This window comes from Setaria viridis, chromosome 5, assembly GCF_005286985.2.
Source record: "Setaria viridis chromosome 5, Setaria_viridis_v4.0, whole genome shotgun sequence".
Lineage (NCBI taxonomy): Eukaryota > Viridiplantae > Streptophyta > Magnoliopsida > Poales > Poaceae > Setaria > Setaria viridis.
Genome location: NC_048267.2, coordinates 5,109,669 through 5,135,816, shown reverse-complemented (window position 1 = coordinate 5,135,816; position 26,148 = coordinate 5,109,669). Strand labels below are relative to the sequence as shown.

General features: G+C 49.9%; 7 protein-coding genes across 7 annotated transcripts; 4 read left to right on the top strand and 3 right to left on the bottom strand.

The window, feature by feature from the left end:
• Window positions 1-659: 659 nt before the first annotated feature.
• On the bottom strand, window positions 660-5,945 carry LOC117854861 (DNA excision repair protein CSB). Its single transcript, XM_034737115.2, has 7 exons — window positions 5,537-5,945; window positions 5,279-5,439; window positions 4,585-5,154; window positions 4,097-4,499; window positions 2,468-3,930; window positions 1,722-2,156; window positions 660-1,631 (listed from the first exon to the last, which is right to left on the bottom strand). Exons 2-7 carry the CDS (start codon window positions 5,369-5,371, stop codon window positions 957-959), a joined length of 3,639 nt encoding a protein of 1,212 aa, XP_034593006.1. The 5' UTR covers window positions 5,372-5,439; window positions 5,537-5,945; the 3' UTR covers window positions 660-956.
• A 755-nt stretch (window positions 5,946-6,700) lies between these two features.
• Window positions 6,701-8,807, top strand: LOC117857721 (probable 3-beta-hydroxysteroid-Delta(8),Delta(7)-isomerase). The gene is made up of 4 exons (XM_034740549.2): window positions 6,701-6,965; window positions 7,433-7,579; window positions 7,679-7,787; window positions 8,365-8,807. The coding sequence occupies exons 1-4, from the start codon at window positions 6,833-6,835 to the stop codon at window positions 8,618-8,620; spliced, it is 645 nt and encodes a 214-aa protein (XP_034596440.1). The 5' UTR covers window positions 6,701-6,832; the 3' UTR covers window positions 8,621-8,807.
• A 1,103-nt stretch (window positions 8,808-9,910) lies between these two features.
• LOC117857720 (uncharacterized) lies at window positions 9,911-12,417 on the bottom strand. Its single transcript, XM_034740548.2, has 4 exons — window positions 11,709-12,417; window positions 10,768-11,008; window positions 10,508-10,625; window positions 9,911-10,416 (listed from the first exon to the last, which is right to left on the bottom strand). The coding sequence occupies exons 1-4, from the start codon at window positions 12,290-12,292 to the stop codon at window positions 10,325-10,327; spliced, it is 1,035 nt and encodes a 344-aa protein (XP_034596439.1). The 5' UTR covers window positions 12,293-12,417; the 3' UTR covers window positions 9,911-10,324.
• A 1,915-nt stretch (window positions 12,418-14,332) lies between these two features.
• LOC117855207 (thylakoid lumenal 17.9 kDa protein, chloroplastic) lies at window positions 14,333-15,722 on the bottom strand. The gene is made up of 4 exons (XM_034737505.1): window positions 15,399-15,722; window positions 15,183-15,306; window positions 14,932-15,001; window positions 14,333-14,852 (listed from the first exon to the last, which is right to left on the bottom strand). Exons 1-4 carry the CDS (start codon window positions 15,659-15,661, stop codon window positions 14,599-14,601), a joined length of 711 nt encoding a protein of 236 aa, XP_034593396.1. The 5' UTR covers window positions 15,662-15,722; the 3' UTR covers window positions 14,333-14,598.
• A 551-nt stretch (window positions 15,723-16,273) lies between these two features.
• On the top strand, window positions 16,274-18,685 carry LOC117859079 (non-specific phospholipase C6). The gene is made up of 2 exons (XM_034742261.2): window positions 16,274-17,882; window positions 18,093-18,685. Exons 1-2 carry the CDS (start codon window positions 16,544-16,546, stop codon window positions 18,398-18,400), a joined length of 1,647 nt encoding a protein of 548 aa, XP_034598152.1. The 5' UTR covers window positions 16,274-16,543; the 3' UTR covers window positions 18,401-18,685.
• A 996-nt stretch (window positions 18,686-19,681) lies between these two features.
• LOC117859080 (uncharacterized) lies at window positions 19,682-20,339 on the top strand. The gene has a single exon (XM_034742262.2). The coding sequence runs from the start codon at window positions 19,915-19,917 to the stop codon at window positions 20,125-20,127; it is 213 nt and encodes a 70-aa protein (XP_034598153.1). The 5' UTR covers window positions 19,682-19,914; the 3' UTR covers window positions 20,128-20,339.
• A 2,155-nt stretch (window positions 20,340-22,494) lies between these two features.
• Window positions 22,495-23,619, top strand: LOC117858950 (uncharacterized). The gene has a single exon (XM_034742110.2). The coding sequence runs from the start codon at window positions 23,239-23,241 to the stop codon at window positions 23,449-23,451; it is 213 nt and encodes a 70-aa protein (XP_034598001.1). The 5' UTR covers window positions 22,495-23,238; the 3' UTR covers window positions 23,452-23,619.
• The last annotated feature ends 2,529 nt before the right edge of the window (window positions 23,620-26,148 follow it).

Here is a 26,148-nt window from a genome sequence, read left to right as displayed (position 1 = left end):
CAATCGTGTCAGAACCCTAGCTTGTAATGCCATTGTTTAATCTCTAGTAAAGTGCTATCAGGTCGGATCAGAATCTGCTCTTCATGTCCGCTCACACGGATCAAATCAAACCAGGACCTGGTTCCGCCGTCCTTGTCCGCAAGAATCAGAGGAGCCGAGGCATCATTGCATCAATAATGCCTCGCCATGTTCATCACGCGGCCATGGAAGAAGCTGCAACGTCGAATCCACCAGCGTCACGCAGACAGAGAGCACAGGAAATAACGTGCTGCTTAAATGGTAAACTTTTTATAGAAACACCGGCCGTGTCTTCCATCTCGAGCTGAAGTTAATGGTTGTACACCGTTGGGTCCATGGTGCAAGCTTTGGTTCGAGAGAAACTGGAAGGCAAGGCTGTGGCTGTCTGTGGCCTAGTACCATCTCTCAGGAGAGGAGGATTACAGACCGTTAACTTTGTCATCAATCATTTTCCTCTTTTTCCCCAGATGGCGTTTGCATGTAACTTTCTTCTGTAGATTCCTAATCTATCACTGGCACTGCAGAGAAATTTAACTTGTAAAAAAAATAGCACGGTTTCGGTGGACATATATGTGCTGGCGAACGTTCATATCTTGATCTTTTTCAAGGGAACGAAAACAAATACACACGACCATTTCAGATGCTCGAAACTGTTGCAAAAACTAGCACCAGGAAAAAGAAGAGCACAGCATGCCACCCAATGACCAACGTTCGAGACCGCTGCATCAGGGTACAACACCCGCAAACACACTGTACTCCACTATACAGACTAGCCGTGAAGATTCCTATTCTTGTATTTCATCTCCTAATATTTCTTCCTGTTAAGATATTCCTTACAAAAATAATCCGTCAGCCACCAATAACGATTGAAAAAAAAAGATCCTCTATCGAAAATGACTCCTAGGCCAAAATTTTGCTCCTGTGAACTACGTCTACCATCACTCGTAATCAGGTTTCAGCACCCACATGGCACCGTTCGCGCCTCTTTGCAAAGTCGCTATCTCTTTCAGCAGGTTCTTGAAGAGAAGCATATCCTTTGACTGTATGCGGCTCTTGAAGTGTTCCGTTATGCTCGTGGAGCTGGCAGACCCACCGTTCTGCTGTATGAATGTGCACAACTGACGGATCAGGACTTCAGGTTGCACGATCATGCTTGGGTTAGAAGAGTTAGATGAGCGGCCGCTGTTCCCAGATGGACCCAATACGTGATTCGAACTTGATCCTCCATTGAGTTGATGCTCCAATGCATCTGAAGCAGCCCCCTCTCGGGTTCCACGAATCTTGGCCAAAAGTTCCGCAGACGACATCGCCTTGCCATTTAGAGCACCCACCGGAAGACTTTGGCTCCTGCTGCTTGAAGTTTCTGGTGGCTGTGACGAACTGATCAACTGGCTGTTGACTGTGGACCCAAACTTCCTGCGAACAGAGGAGGGTGCCCCAGCAGCACCAGATCTTCCAGTCCATGTGGGAACAGCAAAGCTGTCACGGCTTCTGAGCATCCGAGATTGACGTAAAGCTTCAGCTGCCCTTTGTGCTACCTGTGAGGCCTCTGCTTCTAGGCGCACCTTCTGGTCATCATTAGCATTCATTATGGCATCATGATTGATTGCGCTCTGAGCAAGTTCAGAAAACAGGATGTTAGTTCAGAAAACTGAAACATTGTGGATTCGAATTTTCAGTAGGGATGCGACAGTATTGCTTACATGAATGCCCTGGGCATCAAAGAGAGACTTCAAAATGTTTGATTCTTCATCTGCTTGGTCAGAGTTCTCGTCCACCTTCCCTTTCACTCCACTAGGTGGTTCTGCCTCACTGGTGCTTGGCATTGTCGAAGCAATATGTACCTGATCTTGTTGACCTTCACTTGGAACCCCAATATTCACATCTTCAGACAACTGACTGAAAATATTTGATGTTTCAGTTGAACCATTCCCTTCATCGTCTTGTAGTGTGAATAAATCCTTCATGTCTCTGGCTTTAAAGAATCTTCTCTGCTGAGGGTTTTTCAGTACTTTGTTAGTGAGGAAATGCTTGTATATCTGTCGATGATAGACTTTCTCCTCTATCGTCCCACGCGTGATCAGCCTGTAAACCGTCACATCTCTAGTTTGCCCAATTCTCCATGCACGTTCCCTGGCCTACACATCACACAAGGTAAGTGCTGGTCAGATAATGCTGCACATTTGCAGAGAACGTTATGACAGGAAAATGAAATTGTAAACACAGCTTAGTAAATGATAAACAGGAGAATATGCTTGTAAGTTCATCAGAAGATCCTGATTCAAAATTATTCATCTATCAGGTCATTTCTCACTAGCATCCATTTTTTCATGTCAGTGATTTTTCTAGGTCTGATACATACACAAAAAAAAGAATGTTGAAAGCTAACAGGTGCACACTTAAAAAATATACATACAAGCTAGACATGAAATACTCAAACAAACGGTACCTGCATGTCTGTTGAAGGATTCCAGTCAGGATCATAAATAATAATCCTGTTTGCACCAGTCAAATTCGTACCCAGTCCACCAACTTTTGTTGTCAGAATGAAAACAAAAATTTCATCAGTGTTATTGAACTCATCAATTAGTGCCATCCTTTGTTTTGCAGGCGTTAGTCCATCCATTCTTCGGTATTGGTAGTCACAGGCCGTCAAGAAGTTCTCCAAAATGTCAAGCATTTGTTGAGTCTGAGTGAAAAGAAGAACACGGTGGCCTTGGTCCTTCCAGACTCTAAGAACTTGCTCAACCACTTTCATCTTTCCACTTCTCTCAGGATTCCCATAGTCAGGATTCTGAGCAGCATGCTCTCGCTCAAGTAGATCAGGATGATTGCATATCTTCCTTAGGACATCTATCCCATACAGTGAATTTCTATTGCCATCAAATATTTGTTCCACCTCTGAACTAGCAAGGAAAGCACGATAAGTAGCACGCTGCTCAGGAGTTAGACTACAGAAAAGAACATGCTCTGTTTTCTTGGGGAGCTGTGCATTGACATCAGCTTTCATGCGCCTAAGAAGGTATGGCATGATAAGATCACGTAGGACAACAGCGCATCTGTATGCTGTGGACACTTGCAATGGCGTTGCATTAGCATAACCACCAACAGTAATTGGCACAGAAAATTCAGTCTCAAATACAGGCAGCACACCCAGTTTTCCAGGGAACACGAAATCGAAAAGGGACCAGAGTTCAGAAAGTTTATTTTGAATAGGTGCACCTGTCATGATTATCCTGTGCACAGTCTGCAGTTGCTTGCACACCAGTGTTATCTCAGCATTTGGATTCCTTATACGGTGACCCTCATCCAACACAGCATATCCCCATTCTATATCAAGCAACTTCCCCCCTAAGATTCTTAGCTGCTCATATGTAGTCAAAAGCAAACCTGATCCTGAATTAACGACACTTGAAATCAAATCATCCCACTTCTTTGCAGGCTTTGCACGTCTAATCTCTTCCTGATCACCATCCCAAGAGGCTTCACTGTCAGAATCACTATATGCCTTGCTCTTTTTATTTGAACCATTTGCAGAATCGTGTAAGATTTTCACTTTAAACTTCGGATACCATCGACTGGCCTCCCTTTTCCACTGTTGCAGAAGGGTTACAGGACAGATGACAATGCTGGGCTTGTACATGCCACTGTTATGCAAAGAACCAAGAAACGTTAAGACTTGCACAGTCTTCCCTAGGCCCATTTCATCTCCAATAATTCCACCAGCCCTTTGACAATGTAACTCCCATAGCCACTGCACTCCCACTTTTTGGTAGTCAAATAGCTGATCATAAACTGTGCCAGGAATTCTCAAACCACCTTCAAGGATAACAGGAGGTAACCCATCAAAACCCTCTGCTGCTTGATCTTCATCCTCAGAAACCGATGCCGCAATGTCCCCATCATCCTCATCTAAGTAGAAAGAAGAGAGACTCAGTTCACAGTAGCAACTTACAAAAACAAAACTAGCAAAAAGAAATTCTTATGCGCCTGGCGCCAGTTATGTGTACAGAAACAGAACAGCAGCAAAAACAAAGCACCTATGCACTGTAAACCACACTCATACTGCCATACATACCGTCGGTTTCCAATAGTGATTCCTTGTTTGAGTTGGCTTTCCTCCATTTCTTGTCAGGCAAGGGCCTCTTGGTCTTATTCCTTCGTCTCTTCTTTTCCTGCTCTTCAGAACTAGGAGAAACAGGACGTTTTAGAGGTCTTCCTAGCCTTTGAAATGGAGCAGTTGGTGCATCAAGTTTAGGTAAAGATTCTGGATCAAGCAATTTGGTTGTTGGGCGGCTTTGTGCAATCTGCTGCATCGACTGGGCAAATTTAGCAATCCTGGAAGCTTCCATGGTTTCTTCGACTTGATCAGTGGGATCATTTTGCATATGAGAAGGCCCAGGTAGCTCAACACGCTTCTCAAAGCCCTTCAACTTGTGAAACGGTGTCAGCAAGCCCTTTCTGATCAATTCTTCCCTTTCCTACAGCAAAGTGTGTACCATCATAAGGCAGGGAAACACAACAGGTGAGATAGGAAATAAGAACCATGTGTGGCTAGTAACTCACAGTTTCCATAAATCCTGCAGATGCCCCATCAAGCACTGCGTCGAAGTCGTCGTCATCGTTGTAACTCATGGTTTTCAGTCTAGGTGCCGACATCTTCTTAGGCCCTCGAGACGGCAATAGTGTCTTCTTCTTACGCTTCGGCTCCTCTTCAACCAGCATGGCCAGCATCTTATCTTTCCGCTTGTCCGAGCCCGACAGGCAGGGATCCGACTGCGATATCTCTTTCTGAATCTGAGCTTTAGCTTTCTTGAGGCTCTTAAGGCGCTCGGTGGCAAGTGCCTGCTGGAGGGCTCCTCCATGAGGATCGTCCTGAGCTGTATGATCGGCATGCTTCTGCTTCTGCTTCTTCTTATCTTTTGCGTCACCACTGTCCGAGCTGTCAACCTGCTTCCCGGCTGCATGCTTAGCTCTTTTGATGGTGGAAGCTACAGCGTCGATCTCGAGCTGCACGGAGCGCAGCTTCTGATGCAGCTTGGCCTGTGTGTCAGCCTCAGGCACGCCGGCATCACTCTTCTCATTGTCATTGGCAGTTGTTCCTTGTTCTGTATCATTCTTCAGGTCAGCTTGAGCCTGCACAGCACATAAAGGTCGCAATTTGAGATCATACACATTGCGGGGAATTACTACGGTTCTTGTTGGTGGACTGCAGGACGAGTACGGATGGCGTGAGAGGGGTAAGAGACGAGACTCTTGCCTGTGAGAGGATTTTCTTCTCGATGTCCTCGATGTTGGCGGAGGTGACGCCGAGGCTGTGCAGCAGGCGCTGGTCGTCGTCCTCCTCGTCCATGGCGTGGCGCGGGGAAGAGGGAGACACGGCGGCGGACTAGGAGACCCCCCAGCCCAGGTATTCGGGATCTGATTGCGATCGAAACAGCAACCCCAATTCGTCAGAAGAAATGCATCCAAGCAAGCTGCAGGTTAGGATGGATGGGCGAATTGATGGATTACTCACCGACAACAAAGGGGAAGACGAGACCAGACCAAACCAATCGAAACCAATGCAATCCAGGGATGGGGCGTCTCCACTCCACTCCAGTCCACCAGACCGATCAAGAAGGGAGGCGGCGCTTCAGCGGAGGGAGGGAGGAACAGGCCGGCGGCGTCGTGCGCTGCAGAGTAGTAGTGCACAGGAGGAGCCCGGCGGAGGCGGGGGTTTGGGAACTCGTGACGCCTGCGGCCTACCTCCCTCGCCCCCCCATTCGACCCCAATCCGCCTCCACTCTCCCGGCCTTCCCCCCTCTCCGCCGCTGCGGGATAGGGTTTGGTTCCTCCTCCGTCTCTCGGGGACGAAGACGAGTTGCCCGCCGGAACCCGGAAGGGGAAAGGGAGGACTCCGAGTTGGGGGTGTCGTGTTGAACCGACGCGACGCGGCGCGGCCACCGCCTCGGCCAGGTCTCGGTCTCGCGCGGTCGTGCAGGCGCGCCAGCCAGACCGTGGGTTGCGGTGCGGTCAAGGCTCAAACAGTTTCTGCACTAATCTGATCCGCAGTGGGTTTAACGGGAAAGGTTTAATTAGAGCTTCCTCAGGAGGCAGTATGCACGTACAGATAGATTAGCTAACATTATTTTTGGTAGAAAAAATATTAATTAACATGAGTTTGGGCAAAAAAAAATTTAGCTCAGATATAGACTTGTTTGTTTAATACTCCCTCCGTTCCAAATTATAGGTCGTTTTGGTTTTTCTAGATACATAGATATTATTATGCATCTAGACATAGGGTATATCTAAGTGCATAACAAAGTTTATGAATTTAATAAAATCAAAACAACCTATAATTTGGGACGAAGGGAGTATTATAATCCACCTAATTATATAATCTAAACCATCGTGGGTTCATAAATAATTTCAAATGAGCTTATCTATCTTAGATTATGTGTGTCTTAAAGTGATCCCAGAATACTCTTTTACCTTATTATCTATTAATCATAATCTAACTTATATAATTTATTTATTATATAATTTGGAGGGAAACATGGCAGGCAAGCAATTCCCACCATTTCGGCCCCACATGTCATCGACTGATTGTCCAATCCCCCGTATCCTCCGTCCATGCCTGGCCTCCTCTGATCCTCTCCTCTACAGCAGTCAGCATTTCTTCTTTTTTTAAGAGTTCCAGCAGTCAGCATCTCTCTCATCTGCCCGCCTCACAAGTCAAGTTGTCGCTGCTGTTGTTGCGGCGCGGCTCTTCCCAGATCGGCGGCGGCAAGTCCTTGTTGTAGCCGGTCGAGCAGGCGGGCGGGCGGCGGCAATGGGCCACCCTTACGCGCCGGCGGACCTGGAGCTGCCGGGCTTCGTGCCGCTACGGCTGTCGCAGGGCGAGATCCTCGTGACCTACATCGGTGCCTCCCTCTTCGTCCTCCTCGCCGTCTGGCTCGTCTCCGGTACCCATACCCTATCCTCCTCAGATGCCGATCTCCTACTGCTTGTTCCTCCGCTCCTTCACCGGGGATTCGCTTCCCACCTCTTGGAATTTGGAACTCCAGTGTCCAAAAGTTGCAGTCTTGCCCGGTGGTCTCGTTGGTTCCACCGGAAATTAGCAACGGGAACTTTGGAGATGTGAAGGGGCCCGATGCGATGTTGTAATTTTTAAAATCGATTATCTTGGCGCATCATGATGCTGCCTTGCTCTTGACAATCTGAGCGTGTCTCATCTAAGAAATTTACTTAGAATTTGCAATCCCGTATGTCACCGCACTGGACATTTGATTCTAGGAGTCCAACAAATAAGAGCTGCAAACAGTGACTTGCTCGTAACCCAAGACGAACAAATCTCTAGCAATCTAGTAATATAATTCTGAGTTTTTTGGAGGAACTAAATTCTGAGGTCGAGTCACGTATTTGCTTGTAGGAAGATGTGGCAGGTTATCCAAGACCGAGCGGCTGCTCATGTGCTGGTGGGCATTCACAGGGCTGACCCATATAATAATCGAGGGGCCCTTCGTCTTCACCCCTAACTTCTTCAAGAAGGAGAACCCCAATTTCTTCGATGAAGTTTGTGAGTTCTTGCTGGCATCGTCGGCTGGCATCATTGTCCCGAATCAAAATATATTGTGGATAAGCTGAGATGACAGTGGTTGGTTTCTACCTTGTTCAGGGAAAGAGTACAGCAAGGGGGACTCTAGGTACGTTGCTAGGGACACCGCGACTGTTACGGTTGAAGGGATTACCGCGGTATTGGAAGGCCCTGCATCGCTGCTAGCTGTGTATGTCTTCTCATCTCCTGATCGACTTACTTATCTACATAGCCTGTTTCATTTCTTGTCCATACAAGTACTCTCTAGTTTTCTATTGCTAATGAAATTCAGTCAAACCTGGCTCTGTGATGGGGTTAAGCCCCATTCAGATTTCAGGTTGTATTGGGATACCTTTTCTTTCTTCATGTCAGACACTAGTTAGGTTGGTTGGATAGATTTACAATAGATAGACACTAGTTAGACGCATCAGCAAAGGCTTCAGTTCTTTTGTGTTTTTGGTTTTTCGTTGCTCAAATCGATCCAACTGCAAAGCATGAGATAGTAGCACTATCTTGAATACCGGTGTGCTATTTCCAGTGAATTTCTTGCAGAGATCTGAAAAAACTCATCTTGACACCTTTTTTGTTAGAACATAGCTGTACAATTGAAAAACTCCCTTTCTACTTGTCTAGTAAAAACTGTATCCAAGCAAAACTACGAAAATTTAACTTGTACTAGTAGATTTTAGTCTACAGACATTCTGATTGTGTGATTTTGTATTTTATGTAGCTTTTACTTCATCTCACCAAAAATTTGCTCCTTGCAGCTACGCTATTGCATCCCGGAAGTCCTACAGCCATATTCTTCAGTTCTCTGTCTGCTTGGGTCAGCTCTATGGATGCTTGGTTTACTTCATTACCGCCTACTTGGATGGCTTCAATTTCTGGGCCAGTCCCTTCTACTTCTGGGCATACTTCATAGGTGCGAACGGTTCATGGGTTGTGATACCAACGCTCATTGCCATGAGATCCTGGAAGAAGATCTGTGGAGCATTTCAAGCTGAAAAGGTGAAGAACAAATAAAAACCTTGGCCACCGTTTGGTCAGAACTCAGACTTGACACCGAAATTCTTATGTTTGTACTGAAAACTGCTTGTACCCTTTGCTCAAACAACATTGTAATGCAAGAAAATGTGATTTGTTCCCCCATCAAATAGGGTTGCTGGTTATTCCTTCGAAATAATAAAAGTTGTCAGTTGTCACCATGAAATGCCTTGCATGTTCTTGTACTCTTAACTGAAAAACCCTTTCGTTTAGCAAACAAAGGACCAAGTCTATTCTGTTTCTTAGATGATTGAAGATTAAGGGTCCATTTGGTTTGGATGGACGGGATGGAATTGGAGATGCAGGTTCAGTTCTTTTGAGGTGTTTGGTTTGAAATACATGGATGGGTGCTCTCCAACCAACCAGACCCTAATTTCAGTGCGACGATAGCTGAGCCTGTGATTCTGATTGTTGCCTTGACGATTCTGTAGTTTCTCGTGCATGTATTCAGTCATAAGCTGAATTTTTCACCTTGCACAGTTGCAGCCATATGACTCAGTAGAACTTCCTGCTGTGATCTAAAAAAATTTCAGGTAGCAAGACCGTACCATTTTGTTATGGAGCTATCTGTTTTTGGCTCAGCAACTAAACTGAACGTGCAAACATTAAAATCTGTCTCGATTATTTGCTAGATGGACATCATCTTAACTAGTCAAGTGCAGCAACTTAAAAACAATAACAGTTCATTTTAACTTGATGGCTCACCAAGGTGGCCAAATTCAAGTCCGCAAATACTCTGATAACAGTTCACAAAGCCAAATCTGGTATTGAATAAGAGCAGCGAACAGGAAAAGCAAAGTTATCAGTAGAGTTGAGCAACACAGGACATGACCAAACTCGCATCTTTCACTGCAAATTCACTAAGAAACATTTGCATTTACAGACTCATGAGTCATCAATCATTTTGCATCTGAACTCCTAAGGTTTAGTAGACACCCAAGATGTAATTATAAATGGAGATCTGGTTATTTTACACGAGTGCGCAAACATTTGCATTTACAGACTCATCAATCATCACCCATTTTGCATCTAGACTCATAAAAGTGTTCATTTGACAACAGGACGTGATTACATATGGAGACCTCATCTGTGTACATCCAATAGCTTTCTCACCTTTGCATATGAACATCCAATGCATTTCGTTGAACCCAGACCAAACTATCTCTAACCCACATCATGGCTTGCAGCAAGAAAGTTTCAGTAGTTTCTTACTCTATAATAGCCAGTACAACAGAAGGTGGAGCAATAACAGAGATTGACAGGCAAGAGTTAACACCAAAATTCCAAAAAGGAATTGATTCCATTCCAAATGTCCAATAATGATGTCCCTAGAAACAGGCAACCAAAAAATATCCTCACAAGAGGCAATACAAAAATGCCGGCCGACAATGGCAAACAACATCAGACCCCAAAAATCTAGATCCGGTATTCTACCACTCTCTGAATATCCTCACTAGTCAGAACCTATTCATAAACATACAACAACAAAATCACCATACAAATCAAATCATAGTACACAGATTCAGAAGCAGGCAAGACCCTGCAACAGTCAGATACTCAGATATCTCTCTTCTCTTGGGCAAGATGTTGCTCCTCCATTCAGCACCTCTAGCTCCAATAACAAAATTGTCTCAACTCCATCGCTGACTAAAAACTAAGGAAAAAAAGCCGCAGTCATCCTCCTCAAAGTACAACAGCTGCCTTGTCTGAAGTAACATGCTGGAGGACAGTAGCAATCAAAGGCTCATAATGGTCCGCACCAGCGCCACACCAGGCTGCAAGTAAAAATTTGTAGTCTACTTAAGTATGGATGCATCACTAAATTTGCAGGAGAAGGCACAGCAAGGTTTGCAATCTGCAACAGACCTGTTCCTTTCATGAATAGAAAAATTGGTGGTTCACAAATTTCTCCTCTAGGACGGTGTGGGAGGAAGAAAACACAATTATCCTCATCAACCATTGCATCTGCTCCATGAGCTTGCACCTATACCAATGCACAAACAAAATGGTCCAATCAGATTACAAAGTGCTGTATTTCAGCTACCAAATGCAGATATAAAATAACGGCTAGTTCTATGGTGAACCATAATTGGGCAACATATCATATTCACACGTTCAGACTTTACCACATAAACTTCTCTCTTGAACTCGGTTGCCAGGCACTCAATGGCAATATCATCACCAAATGCAGCTGCACGGCCATCCCTGTTCTCATCAATTGTTAGTAAGCCCTCCTCCGTATACTGCAGGGTGATAATGTCGTGCTCATCCTCTGCGGAACCAGAAATGGACATGTACTTGGCCCAACTGTCTCCATTGTTTACAGCGATACATCTCTCCTTGTAGATAGTTTCAGCCGCAATTTCCCTGCAAAGCAATCAACAACATAAAGATGCGATATAAGCACATAAGTTGAATTCTGAAAAACTAGATGGTTAGGTTGTCCACAAATGAACAAAGTACAGGAAACCCAAACTTAGTACAAAACTACTAGAGATTCTGTGATTAAGATGTACAATTGTACCAGGGTCAAGCATGTTGGTACTAAATGGAGTACTGGGATTTAATCCACACGCAAGTTGGATACTTTGCCCAAGTTGCTCCCATTACATCGGCACTCATGTCACAGCACTTAAAGAATGATTCCATCCTTTCTTGGCCATTTTATCAAGGGTGCCATACTAGGAGACCTCGTTAAGTCGCGAGGCGATTTCCTGCATCTCCATGATGCCACAAGTTTGCATCAATCAGTGCTTGTACTTATGGTAACGTCCGAAAGAGCTAAAGGAACCACGAATTGCTAGATGTAAGTTAGCTGAAATGACTAAACTTCTATCTCGAGAACAAGCATATTTGGCGGGGAAAACAGGACTTATTTTTCTTTCAAGAAGGCAAGAGAGGGACATTACATGTGCTCTGATGAGATTAAGAGCAAATCGGTAAAAGAATAGAAAAAGGCGAGGCCTTGAGATCGTCGTGACACGACGAGGCAAAAAAAAAGAAAAAGAAAAGGAAAAAGAAAACTATAGCAGAGAGACAAGATCCGGGAGTTGCTTGTGCGGGGTACCTCTGGATGCCAAGATCGACGAGCTCCTGGATGGCGGCGTCGAGCGCGTCGCGCTGGGCCTTGGGCGCGAGCACCTTGATCTCCTGCACGACGTGGACGCCCCACCCGGCCTTGAGATCCGGCGCGTAGAGGTGCCTCACGGCCGCGTCAACGGCGCCCCTGTCGTCCTCCCCCGCGGCGTCGTAGACCTCTGCAAACCGGCGCACAGCGCGGTGCCTGAGCTCGCGCGCGTCGGCCTTGGCTGCTGCGGCCGTCCGTGCAGCGGTGAAGAGGCAGTTGCCATCGGCGTCGACCTCCCCACCGTGGTCGAGGCGGAAGACCACGGGCGCCGCACCCTCCTCGCCGCCAGGGGAGGAGGGCTTCCACGCCACGCCCCGCTCCCAGATCCGGTGGAGGCGGCGGCGCTGCTGGTCCTCGAGCGCCCAGACGGCGTCCCAGCCCGTGGGCGAGGTGGAGGCCTCGAGGGCGGGGGCGGGCGCCGGGGAGTGCCAGGCGAGGAGCGGTGGCGGCGGAGCGGGAGCCGGGGACGGCGGCAGAGGCTCAGCGACGGCGGCGGCGGATGGGTCGCAGAGAAGCTTGCCCATTTCGATTAGGGTTTCTCTCTCCTCTTCCTCCTCCCTCCTCCCCCCTTTCCTCTCCTCCTTGTCTGGTGGCGCGCTGTTTCTTTTTTTTTTTCTTTTTTTTGCGGTCAAGGCGAGAGACGCGACGGGCGGGACGGGTGATGTGGTGGGGAAATAGTGAAATAGCCGTTGGGGAAGAGGGGGTAGGACGGAGGTAGTGGACACGTGGAGGGCAGCGAGTGGTGGTGATTGTGACGCCGGCGCACGGTAGAAGTGACCGTTGCTGGCTGATCTGGCTGCTGCCTGGTGTCGTAACGTGGGAGCCAGCTGGACCACAGTTATCACCTACCCATTTTTCGTGGATGCTTTGATCCTGCAGAATTTTTCGTGGATGCTACCAACCAAATTCTTTCTATTAGTCTCAGGGGTGTTTGATACATCAGATATTTAAATACTAAATAGAAGGACTAGACATAGTTTAATTATAAAACTAATTGCACAGATGAAGTCTAATTCGCGAGACGAATCTATTAAGCGTTCATGATTTGATAATGTTTAATTATTTAATCCATCATTAGTAAATGGTTACTGTAGCACCACAATTTGATTTGATAATGTTTAATTATTTAATCCATCATTAGTAAATGGTTACTGTAGCACCACATTGTCAAATACTCCTATTAGACTTAGTAGATTCGTCTCGCGAATTAGACTCCATTTGTGCAATTAGTTTTGTAATTAGCTTATGTTTAATCCTCATAATTAGCATTCGAACATCCGATGTGATACTACTAAAGTTTAGCACCTCGTATCCAAACATCCCTCACTTGACAATATTAGTGGTTTAGCGTCAATTTTTGGGCGATTGGAAGTCAATTCTAAATGTGTTCTATGTTTAGTTGGTTTTATCCGTTTGGTTCAAAGTTCCAAGCTAAAAAATAAATGTACGGATCAAATCTCAGCGGTAACAGAAATGGAATGATTACTTAGAGCATCTCTAGCGGATTACATATATCCTTCCCAGTATTAAAAACCTACCATTTTGGGGATTTTGAAGATAAGATTCGTCTCCAGCAGATTGGCAACCTCTTCCCCAGTATCAAATTTTTTTTGGCAACTACCAAAAACTCAGTTCCTCTACTTTTTATGTAAGGGAATGCAACCCTCTCCCCTATCGACAGTTGGCCATGGCGCGTGGAAATTTTCGCTCCGCCAAGCGACGTCGCTCAACCATGGGAGCTGCCGTCGAGGAGCACGCGACATCCCTGAACAGCCCAAACCCATCTGGATAAGGGGGAGGGGGAGGAGACCCGCGAGCTGTCTACCTCCGTCACCGGCGTGCCATGGCCGGTTACACAGCTTCGGTGGTTTGTCTCCGAGCCTTGGGGTTGTTGCTCCATGGGGCCTGCCTCCGCCCCCGTGCCATGAAGCCTGGGATCCCCCTCTTGCAGGACGTTAGCCTTCTCCTCGGGCGGATCTGAGGAGGAAGGGGAGGTGCTAGACAGCTGGGAATCACATCAGAGAGGGGAGGTAGGGGCGCCGCCGCCTCGCGGTCGCGTCGGGTTGGGATTCGGTGCCGTGCGCGACTAGGAACGGGAGGAAGTAAAAAAAAAAGTAATCCATTAATATGGGGACCCTCATGTCAGCAATCTGATCCAATCCATGGTAGACTACTTGCAAATGTGATTTAACGTTACCTGATGGTGCCATATGAACCATTTATATGGGGGAAAAGGCCCAACCTAACAGCACCTAAATGGCCTTCATGTTGTTCTATGATTAGGCCGGCTTGGGACGGGGTGGGCATTGTATTCAACCTGAGCTTAGCTTGGGCGCATACCACCGTGTAAAACACGTTGCAAAATCTGACTTGCTTAGCTTAGGTACTGGATGTCGCGCAATCTTCTGCCTTGCAGCCAATAAGAGATCCGCTTCTACTTCTATATTCAACTAATCCAGCGCATACGAGAAAGAAGTGCTGCAATTCGTCTTGGAAAGTGCCTTGATCTCCTGCTGCTCCCACTCGGTTGTCAACACGAACGGCATCAGTATCACACTAGAAAGTTACTAACGATTCCCTACATACAACATTGGTTAAACAAGAATCAAGTATAAACAAATTACATGAGTGGTTAATACAGTATGTATAACAGGAACATAGTTGGACGGCACAGCCGGACGTGCACTGACAATATGAACAACAGTGGCAGTACGACCCGAATCCTAGCTACTTTTATATACACCAACATACATTTACCTCTGCTCCACCCGATGGATGAATCGATGACGATGGTTGGTCCTCCGACATCCGGTATTCAACTCTTCAGTCTTCACGGAGGATAACCGACGTCGTCGAAGTCCATGGAGGACTGGATGTCCGGGGCGTACCAACCGAGCTCCTGCGAGATGGCGGCGATCCTCTGCTTCTGCCCCTTGGAGTCGCCGACGGCGGTGGTGAAGGGGTAGACGAAGGTGACCTTGGTGGCCATGCACCGGTACGCCACCACGCCGGCGTCTTTCTTCACCAGAAACTCCATCACGTCCCGGCCCACGCCGCCGTCCATCTCCGCCTCAATGTAGTGACCTGAAATGCATGGTAAGTTATTTCATGTCCAAATTCCGTAGTGAAGCTCCTCGAGCTTTAATTTGGATGGCGTGCTGACCGTAAGGGGTGTCTTGGTCGACCTTGAAGTCCACATTGCTCTGTGTCTTCTCTATGGCTTGCCGCAACGACTGCACGCCGGCCACCAGAAAGCACGTAAGAACGAGATCAAGGAAGTGCAAAAGCATCTGAGCTGACAGTCAGAGAGAAATTGCATAGTATTATCTGAATTTGGTATTTGCGGAAAGGAGAAGCACGTGCGATCGGTTCAATTCAGAGATGAGCACTTGGCCAGTTAGGTGGGGGGCTTACGGCAACGGCCTTGTCCCCGGCGGATGATTCCGGGATGACCAGCGGGGAGGCGAAGGAGCCGGAAGATCCCAGCGCGTTCGTGGACACGCACCCCGGGTTGGTGGACGGGCACGGCCTGATCTTCCTGCAGTGCACCACGATGCGTACATGAATCACGATCAGGAGCATAACAATTAACATCTCCAATTGCAGCAGTAATAAAGAGCATCCACGAACCCGAGCTTGTCGAGGCCAAGCTGCAGCTTCTGCGACTGTGCGTACGGCGTGGAGGAGGCGAAGGGCTTTCCCTGCAGGGGAGGAGGACGGACGAACGGGACGGCCCTGGCGGCCGGGGCGTCGGCGGCGGGGCCCGCGCCGCAGACGAGCGCGGCGGCGAGCGCTAACGGCGCAACGGAGGATAGGAGCTGCGGACGGATTGGCGCCGCTGCTGGAGCTGGCGGAGGACAGGGCCGCGCCGGCGCAGGTGTGGTCGGCGGCATTTCTCCCGGCCTCCTTGTCGCCGCCGTTCACGACATCGATCTTATCTGTCCTCCCCGCCACGCGCCACTCGATGGGAGTGGAGCGCAATGCAACAGTAGAGCAGAGCTTGATGGGCCGGGCTTGTTAAACTTCCCCGGGCCTCTTCTCGTATGGGCTTCCTCTTTCGTGGCGGGCTGGCATTTTCGGTGGCGAACCGGGGTGGTGGGTGGGTCCATGGACCAAGCACAAACCAGCCGCACTCGTGCACGGTGCACATGCGTCCACTCTCTTCCAGCGGAGGTGGATGCGTGAAAAGAAAAGACTAATATAAAACTCCATGATGGATACACGGTCGGCGCAAGAGATCAAGCAGAGACAGCTAGGCGACCTGACCGACTCAGTGGGCGTTGCAAACCGATAACCTGTTCGGCTGAACTTATAAGCCAGCTAAAAAGCTAAAACGGCTAATTTGTTGTGAGAGAAAAACAGAACAATGGTTGATAAATCGGCTGATAAGCTGAAGCGAACAGGCTCCGAATCTGTGAACTGTGCTCGTGAGCTTGTGCAATGTGCCGCTGGTGTCGACGCCCACCGAACAAGTGCTAGAAAGATCTTTGGCGGAGCGACGAGGTGGCCCGTGGACGCACACACATGCCCGCAGCCCACGCGTACTTGCACGACAAGACGCGACACGTCGCCTGTGCGTCACTCGCTCGACGGAGGTCCACCCCAGTCACAGGTGCTTGGCGGCATCCATGGGCCATGGCCGCCGAAATTGAGAGCGGAGACCAGGAGGATGCCGCCAAGGCCGCCAGCCCACGCGCCCTCCCATCTTCCACTTGCACGAGCACGGCCGCACGAGACGCACCCCCCACGGCGCGGCATCCCGTCGAGCACGGGCCATGGCAATGGGATCGCCCCGCCGCCGTGCTCCGCGGCCGATGCCCCTGCCGCTCCTCCTCCTGCTGTTCTTCCTCGTCGCCGGCAGCGGCGAGGCCAATGCCGCCGTGAGGGGGGCGGACGACGGCGCCCGGCCCAGCCCCATAAAGAATGTGGTGGTGCTGGCGCTGGAGAACCGGTCGTTCGACCACATGCTGGGGTGGACGCGCCGCCTGCTTGGCCTCCCCGTCGACGGGCTCACCGGCGCCGAGTGCAACCCCAACTCCGCCAACTCCACCACCACCTCGTCGTCCTCCTCCATCTGCGTGTCCGCCGACGCCGACCTCGTCGTCCCCGACGACCCGGGCCACTCCTTCGAGGACGTCCTGGAGCAGGTCTTCGGCAACATCTCCTCCGGCGCCGGCACCGCCGCGGCGCAGCCCTCCATGTCGGGCTTCGTCCGCAGCGCGCTCTCCGTCAACGCGCTGCTCTCCTCCGCCGTCATGCGCGCCTTCCGCCCCTCCCTCCTGCCCACCTTCTCCGCGCTCGCCCCGGCCTTCGCCGTCTTCGACCGCTGGTTCTCCTCCATCCCGGGGCCCACCCAGCCCAACCGCCTCTTCCTCTACTCCGCCACCTCCCGCGGCGCCGTCGCGCACGACAAGCTCGACCTCCTCCTCGGCTACCCGCAGCGCACCATCTTCGACTCCCTCGCCGCCGACGGCCGGGGCTTCGGCGTCTACTTCAAGACCATCCCCACCGTCCTCTTCTACCGCCGCCTCCGCGCGCTCCGCTACGCCGCCCGCAGCTTCCACCGCTACGACGCCGCCTTCCGGGACCACGCCCGCCGCGGCGTCCTCCCGGCGCTCTCCGTCATCGAGCCCAGGTACTTCGACCTCACGGGGACCCCCGCCGACGACGACCACCCGGCGCACGACGTCGCCAACGGCCAGCGCCTCGTCAAGGACGTGTACGAGGCGCTCCGGGCGAGCCCGCAGTGGAACCAGACGCTGCTCATCGTCACCTACGACGAGCACGGCGGCTTCTACGACCACGTCGCCACGCCCACCGCCGGCGTGCCCAGCCCCGACGGCATCCGCGGCCCGCCGCCATTCTTCTTCAAGTTCGACCGCCTCGGCGTCAGGGTGCCCACCATCATGGTCTCGCCGTGGATCAAGAAGGGCACCGTCGTCGGCCGACCCGCCGGGCCCACCGACACCTCCGAGTTCGAGCACTCCTCCATCCCGGCCACCCTCAAGAAGATCTTCAACCTCTCGTCGGATTTCCTCACCAAGAGGGACGCGTGGGCCGGCACATTCGAGCACATCTTCACCGAGCTCGACCAACCAAGAACGGACTGCCCAGGTATGCCAACTTTCCTACCAACCCTTCATCTGAAATTCATCCGAATCATGTTCATCAGCAACTCGACATCGAGCAATAGATCCGATCGAAGAGACGAACACAATGCCCAGCTCAGTTACATAATGCAATAGATTCGATCCATCCAAGCAATCACATGAATCAGAACCTCAATTACTAACTATCATCATTACACTAAAATCTCTGGTGCAGAGACACTGCCAGAGGTGCCATTCGAGAGGCCAACCCCGCCCAACGAACACGGGTGGCTCTCGGACTTCCAGCGGGAGCTCGTGGAGCTCGCGAGCTTCCTGAACGGCGACTACATGCTGACGAGCCTCGCGCAGGAGACCCGGAGGAAGAAGATGACGGTGAAGCAGGCCGATGCGTACGTGCGGCGCGCCATCACCGGCTTCCTGCAGGCGAGCAAGCAGGCGGTGCGGCTGGGCGCCAACGAGTCCGCCATCGTGACCATGCGGTCGTCCCTGACGAGTAAGACGACGACCAGCTCAAGCCCTTGATTGTTGATGAGTATGCTAATATACATAGCTAGTTAACAGATCTGAAAAGATAAATGTATATCGTCTTTGAAGTATTAACCGAATAGCGAACTGCGCTGGAGTCTTTATATATATAGGTTTTGTTTCCCTTTGCGAAGTTGTAATACCTTACCAATGTATAAGAGTCAAATTTCTGAAACTCTGAATGTCTGATCTTGAAACGTTTGAGCTCAAATGTAGGTTGAACATCTGTGCCTCATTTTGATCTGAAGTATATGGAGTATAGCTGCGGTGCTTTGTTTGTTCTCTTGTCTGTTAACCAGTCTGCTTCCGATGGCTTTATTCCTCGTCTTTTAGAGACGAGGACGGGGCATTTGGTAGCGCATTTCCATGTGCGTCTTTCACAGGATAGATCTCAAACTCTGGGATGGGAGGAAGAGACGGGTAGGTGATCTCAAACTCTGGGTAGTGCATTTCCATGTGAGACTCCATGGGCTTCTTTCTCCACGGATCAAAAGGCCCATTGGGCTCCTTTTGATGTTTCCATGCCACCAGCAGGCGCGGCCGTCGAGTTTCTCAGGTTCCACATGGTAAAGCCCAGCTAGTTACAGAATTAGTTCAGTACTGCCACTGGTCTACTGCTATGTCTGTTGTTATTGTGAGTTTGTGAGCGCTAACAAGAAGCCCCAGAAAACTTTTGTCGAAGAATCTGCTTTTCGATGCGAGTGCAAAATCCTTGTGTCAGCGCGTGGAGTCACCTCATCACCGCGGTTAGACCTGCCGTGCAATTGCATTTTGATCATCTCACTTTCTAGGAAGAATGGAACATAGATTAGATTTTAGATCCTACCACCATCTTCCTGCAGGTGTAAACAGCGGTAGTGGACCTTGAAAATCCTGAGCAAGAAACAAGAATGCAAGATGGATCGGCAGCAGGTCAGATCTTTGGATTTCGACTCGGGGCAGTCGAAGCGTCCCCCTCCCTCTTCCCCTTTCGGCTGACTCAGGACATCCCACTTACCATCATCCATCTGTTCTGGCCTTGTGGGGGGAACACCCGGAAATTAAAGATCCTTTCTGCGTGCCACCGAAATAAGAAAGTAGGAACAAAAAAGAGGACCCAATCACAATCACAGGCAACACTGGGCACAGCACGGATTAGTAAAGCCGCATCTCCGATCATCTCATCATCATTAAGACTCCAGACTCTCTCAGACCCTCCCAAAGGCCAAAGCATGACAGCGCCGCTGCAACCTCTCTTGGACGCTAGGGTAGCCGGTAGGGCACCTATATAGCCCTTCACCACCGCTTGAAGGAACTCGCTACCTGCTTCTGCTAGCAGGGCGTACGTCCATTGATAGCAGTTGTCCATACGTGGAGGTGGAGGTCTCACCTCACCTGTGTAGAGCTAGCTAGCCACAGCCACCAAGTTAAGAGGCGAGAGGTTGGCGTATAAGCGGGACTGCAGCAGGAGGAGGATACCTCATCCAGGTCGTTTCAAGGACAAGCTAGGAGAGAAGAGAGAGTTATTGAAGATGCAAGACTGGGCGCCGGTGTTCATCTCGCTGGTGCTCTTCATCCTGCTGTCGCCGGGGCTGCTGTTCCAGATCCCCGGCAAGTGCCGGATCATCGAGTTCGGCAACTTCCACACCAGCGCGCTCTCCATCCTCGTCCACGCAATCCTCTACTTCGCCCTCATCGCCATCTTCCTCATCGCCATCGGCGTGCGCATGTACCTGGGCTCCTAGATTTAGCTAGCCGCCTGTTGTTCATAGATCATCCGATGGCTGCCTGCCGATGTCTGTCCATCAGCTAGCAGCTCGTTCGCATTCTCTATCACTAGCCCATCTCTAATCAAGGGTTCTTTTTCCTATATACATGTATTAAATAACAATGTATGTATCATCCGAGTTTATTTATTTCTTCTTCTAATAATACACGAGCTCAGCTCTTCGATCAATTTGCTTATTATATATGCTTTTGCCTTGGCGCATTATTCGTTCGTTGCTGAACGATTAACTAGATACCCTTGTTCAAAGTGCATCATATATGTCATAACAATGAAGCAGCATTGAACACAGTTCTTAATTGCCTCTAATCAGAAAAATCATCTGAATTTGCCGTTCCCATCCCTGAGCATGCATATGAACCGAGCCCCCTAGTTGCATTGCTGTTCATCTGAAACTAGGCACAAGGAATGACTCTTCATACGCATCAACGAAAAGCTATCCCACATATCAGCCTCACTTTCTGATACATATATCCAACTTCTTTTTATGGGTTCAGCATGAATAATGTTCACTTTGTTGCTTTATTTCTTTGTAACTACTACGACTACTACTTTTATGCTTGCTGCTGGCACTGTGCTCTCTGAATGAAACTTTTGAGATTCCAGCCGCAGGGGATATGCATGATCTCAATCATTCTCAAAGGACCGAAGCTACCGGCCGGGTAAACGAGCACTGTACACATCCAGTAGAGGGAGTTCGGTGCCGGGTCGCCATGGCCGCGATGTGATCGATCGGCGTAGGAAAGGAACAAAAGCTATCGATACGCAGCGATCAGGCCACAGCTCGTGAACATCATGCTGGCTTCGTAGGGGCGGCGTACGTACGCTATGCCGTGCCGTGCCGTGCGTGTGCCCTCATCAACCATCACAGGCTGCGAGAGTTGTGCGAACGATTTGGCATCCGGCCGTTCCATGAGATGCGATGGGATACGGCGCGTGTGGATGCCATGGCTTCTCTGCTTTGCTCACCCCAAACGGCCGGCCAAACCACCAGCTGCTGCTAGGCTGACAGTGACAGTGACGCGCGCGAGTGACCGTAGGGTTAGGCTTCGGCCACGCGTGCATGCAGATGGCGACATGGGCATGTACTAGCATGTTGTTTTGTCTCGCTGCGCGCGGCTTAGCTTTTACTAGGAGCTTTCTGCGCTTCGGCTAGCCTAACTGGCTGCTGGTCTCTGAAACTGATGATCGAATTAGGTCCTGAGTTGTGAGTATATGACCGGAAATTGTTCGGTTGTGGTTTTAAATTGTATAAAGTCATAGTCACTAGGATCAGATCGGCGGTTCAACCGGTAAAAGAACAAACTAGAGCTTATAGCGGTTTGGTTCGCTTAAAATACCGTCCGTGCATTCGTAGAGCCAACACATGGCGCTAGGTATTGTAAAGCTAATTTTCCAATCTATACCAGATTTGGGCATTTGTTACCTCAAGGTTGTAATTCAAGAATTCTCACTTTAGCCCTGAGTGGCCTTAGACCCAGACATAAGAAGCCACATTGATGGTTGACACAAGTTCAACTAATAACACACTAGCCTAGATTATATTGGTCTGTCTGATACTTAATCAAAACATTGTTACGTTAACCTTAATTTTTATTAAAAAAAAGTGAGGATAAAAGTACAAGAAAGGTGCCGTTAGCAGGCTCAGACTTGCTCCATGTGGGTGCTAATTCATAACCAGATTTTAGATGTGGGGTATTATATGGAAGATTTGGAGTATTTGAAAAGAAAAAATGGAAGCAACATAGAAATTGAGAAAACACAAGACATCAAATGAAGATTTTCATAAAGAAAATGATGAAACAAGGCATCAATGCCTCTTTCCTTCGTCTAATAAACTTGCGGGAAATATTTTGCCGCAAATAAAAAAAAATCGAATTCTAGTAGTACCATGCATGTGGTTGGTGCATGGCTCGGGCCACACTACTGTACAGCTGAGTCAGAAAGGGACCAGCTGCTTCATCTTTGCCGAAGGCCGAAGCCAGTTGAAGGCTTCTGTCAAAGGTACCTGATGCTGACATGCATACATCTGCATCAAAATTAACTGTGGCCTTGTTTAGTTGCCAAAGTTTGGAGGTGACAAATTACTGTTACAGCACTGTAGCACACTGTAGCGTTTCGTTTGTATTTGTGAATTATTGTCCAAATATTTGACTAATTAGGCTCAAAAGATTCGTCTCGCAAAGTACAACAAAACTGTGCAATTAGTTTTTAATTTCGTCTACATTTAGTACTCCATGCATGTACCGCAAGTTTGATGTGATGGGAAATCTTCTTTTTGCATAGTGCTAAAGTTAGGAGTTGGGGGTGAAGTAAACAAGGGCCGTATCTAAACAAGTTTGGGAGGGAGGCAGAGAGGCACACTGGTATTTAAGGCACGAGGAGCAGAGAGCAATGGATCGTCTTTGCAGCAGAGCAGGGAGGCACACCCAAATGCTGATGTGCCAACACATGGCGCTCTCCCTAGCTATGATCAGAAACTGGAAAATTCCATGGAGTCGTTGACGCCATGGACAGTGTACTCCACTAGCAGCAGTTGTGTACGACTGCAAGGTGAAGAAGGCCTCTGCTCTGTGCCAACTGCCAAGTCGTCTCTCTGCCGTGTCCTGGCTTCTTCCTCGATGGAGACACCAACCAACCAGGGCGGCGTCGAAGTTAAGCAACGGAACTAACCGATCTCGCAGCAAAAACAAGCCTGATGTGACGAGTGGCGCCTTGGAGTCTCAGAAGCCGTGATGGACTCGTCCGAATTCCGTCTGCCGATACGTGCTGCACCTGTATCCGCTGAACACGTAGTACTTCCCTCGCTACTGACGACGAGCAGCTTCCAAATTGCCGTCTACGAGCGGGTCACTAGTTGGCATTTAGCCGGACTTGCTTTGACATAGTAGCCGCGTGCGGCGGACGGCCGGCCGGCCGGCCGGCCGGCGGGGCAGATGTATAGATGTATATATACATCAAAGATGCACTATATATACATATACACACACCAGTGTGATCTCTGCGGCCATTAATCGCAGATTCGCGGTGGTGATTGTCGAGATCACCACAGCAGCAGCAGAAGAAGAATATGGCTGACTGGTGGCCGGTGCTGATCGCGGTGCTCTTCTTCGTGCTGCTCACGCCGGGGCTGATTTGCCAGATCCCCGGCAGCGGCGGGCGGCTGCCGGAGTTCCACAGCATGCGCACCAGTGGCATGGCCATCTTCGTCCACACGCTCCTCTTCTTCGGCTTCTGCGCCATCTTCATGATCGCCGTCGGGGTCCACCTCTACGCCGGCTAGCTTAGCTTAGCTAGGAGTCAAGTCGTTACAGCTTGCCCCTGGCCCCTGGCCGCCTGTGTATCGTTGCTTTCGGCTACTCGATTGCAGGGCACCAGTCGATCCGGTGCACGTCGTTCGTAATTCCTTGTCTACCACTAGTTTTTACGGCTTAAGGGGTGTTTGGATAAGTTAACTTTAGCATCTGTCACATCGGATGTTTGGTACTAATTAGGAGTATTAAATATAATTTAATTATAAAACTAATTGCACAGATGGAGTCTAATTCGCGAGACAAATCTATTAAGCCTAATTAGGACATGATTTGACGATGTGGTGCTACAGTAACCCTTCGCTAATGATGAATTAATTAGCCTTAGATTCGTCTCACGAATTAGACTCTATCTGTGCAATTAGTTTTATAATTAACTTACTCTTAATTAGTATCCGAACATTCGATGTGATCCTGCTAAAGTTTAGACACCTCCTAACCGTTAGAAGCCACTACTTCAATTTTCTGTTCCCTTCCATGCCACTGCAGTCACCTGGTAGTATTTTTTGGGATTGGCCAAAGTGCCCCTGGCCCCTCATCCGACCACTCCGATTGCCATGAACCATGGTCCCCCAACGCTGGCAGGCGAAGTGAGGGAGAGGGCAACCGGTCGCGCCGCGGCCCCAAGCTCCCCAGCCCGCAGCTCTGCTCCGCCATCGCCGCGCTCCTCCCGCGAGCAGAGACCACCGACCACGTTCGTCGCCGGCTTGGGAAGGAACTCCCACGAGCAGAGACCGATGTTCCTACAGAACCACAGGTGCACGGCGTCGGGAGCATGCTGTTCTGGTGTTCTCTCGCTTCTGTTCGCAAGGTTCGCATGGATGGCGGAGGCAACGCAGCGCGCCGGGCAGCCGCCGTCGTGGTCGGACATCCCGCGGGATCTGGCAGGCCACGTGCTCCGCCTCCTCCGGCGTACGCGGACCGCGCCCTTTTCGCTGCCGTGTGCCCGCAGTGGCGCGCCGCCGCGACCTGCCTGCCCTGCGCCGTTGTCGTGGCCTGCCATGGCACCGGCGCCGACCCGCACGTGTCGCCGCCCTCGCCCCTGCCGCGACCTGCCCGAGCCGCCGTGGCCCCTGCCACGATGCGCCCGCGCGCGCCGCCGCCCCTGCCGCGACCCGCTCGCCCCGCCGACGTCGCCGCACTGGCCCCCGCCCCGACGTGCCCACCCGCGCCACTGCCGGAAGATGAGGAGGGAGGGGGGCGTGAGGGAGTGAAGGAGAGAAGGGAGAGGATAAGAGAGACAGAGGAGGGACCTTGATTCGAATCTTTGTTGCCAGACAACACCACGGGCATCATGCGGGCCGGATTGGCGCCGACGACATGCGCGTCGACCACGAGAAGAGGGGAAAAGAGAACAAGTGGAAGATGAGGGCAAAATGATCATTGCAACCTGCTGTTAGCTACAGTTTGATCCAAATTAGACTGTAGTGGCACCGAGGGAAACAAAAATTGAACTAGTGGCTCCTAAGGCACGAGGATTTTTTAACAATAGATATGGAATTGTAAACTTTTTTTAGTGGCGCGTAAGAAATTGCGTAAGAAATTGCCTCTCGATTCATCCCGTGTCTTTTTTTTTCCCACAATATTTTTTCACGCCCAGTTCTTAGCTATTACAACTGGTCACCGGCAAAATACTGCGAATGAACTGTTACTCGCGGTGAATGTCAATTTTTTCCCCCCTTCGCACCTCCTATTCTCCGGTCTTCTAAAGATTTCAAGCACCGTTGATGACACACGCGGTGTAACAGCTCTAAACATGTTTAAGTTAAGCATATCATCATTAAGCATTAATTAAAGTTGTAAATAAATAAAACTTGTGTTGCACTTTTGCCTTTGCGGCCGGACGGTCCGCCGTACGCGTCATCATGTTGATCTCAGTCAAGCACGACCCCGACCAACTCCTGCCACGTCATTCGTAGACAGTCCGCCCCTCACTCACGGACGGTCTGCTAGTATATCCCGGTACGTGTCGTGCGCGCAGAACTTTTGCACCACATCACCCCCTCGAACCAACTCATTAGCCCGCGCCCCTCCTCGCCTAGAGCACCTTGCAGCTCTCTCTCGCTCCCATCCCATTCACTCTCAAATACTCTCTCTTCCACCCAAGCCATGGAGGAGCTCCCAAGGTCCCTCCACCTTTGAAGCCCCTCCATCTCGTCGGAGCTTCATCGGAGGACCGCCGGAGCTCGACGCCGTCAAGCTGCACCACCTCGACGTCATCTCCTTCCTTGAGCTTGGAGTTTCCCCGAGCTCTCCTTCCTCCATCCCCAAGATCTTCCTCAAGCTTCAAGTGAAGGATGACCCCAAGCTTCCCCAACGCCGCACTACACCAACCTACGGCACCTCACCGAAGTCCTACTCATCGCAAGTGAGCCATCTCCATCCCCGATCCTTTCCCCATTGCCCTAGGTTTTGAATCCATGAAATCTTTAGAGCCAAATCACCATTGATGACCTAGAGCTTCGAATCCTTAATGCATGTCAAATCTATCTTCTTAGATGAACTCTAGACACTCCCAGGAACCCATGAAAATAAATTGCACCCCAAACCGATGCCAGTTGCCTACGAGCCACGACAACAGTGCGGACAGTCCGTCCACCACCCACAGATGGTCCGCCACTTGCACACCAAAAACCAACAGAACCTTTACATTTCTACTTCCGCTTTTC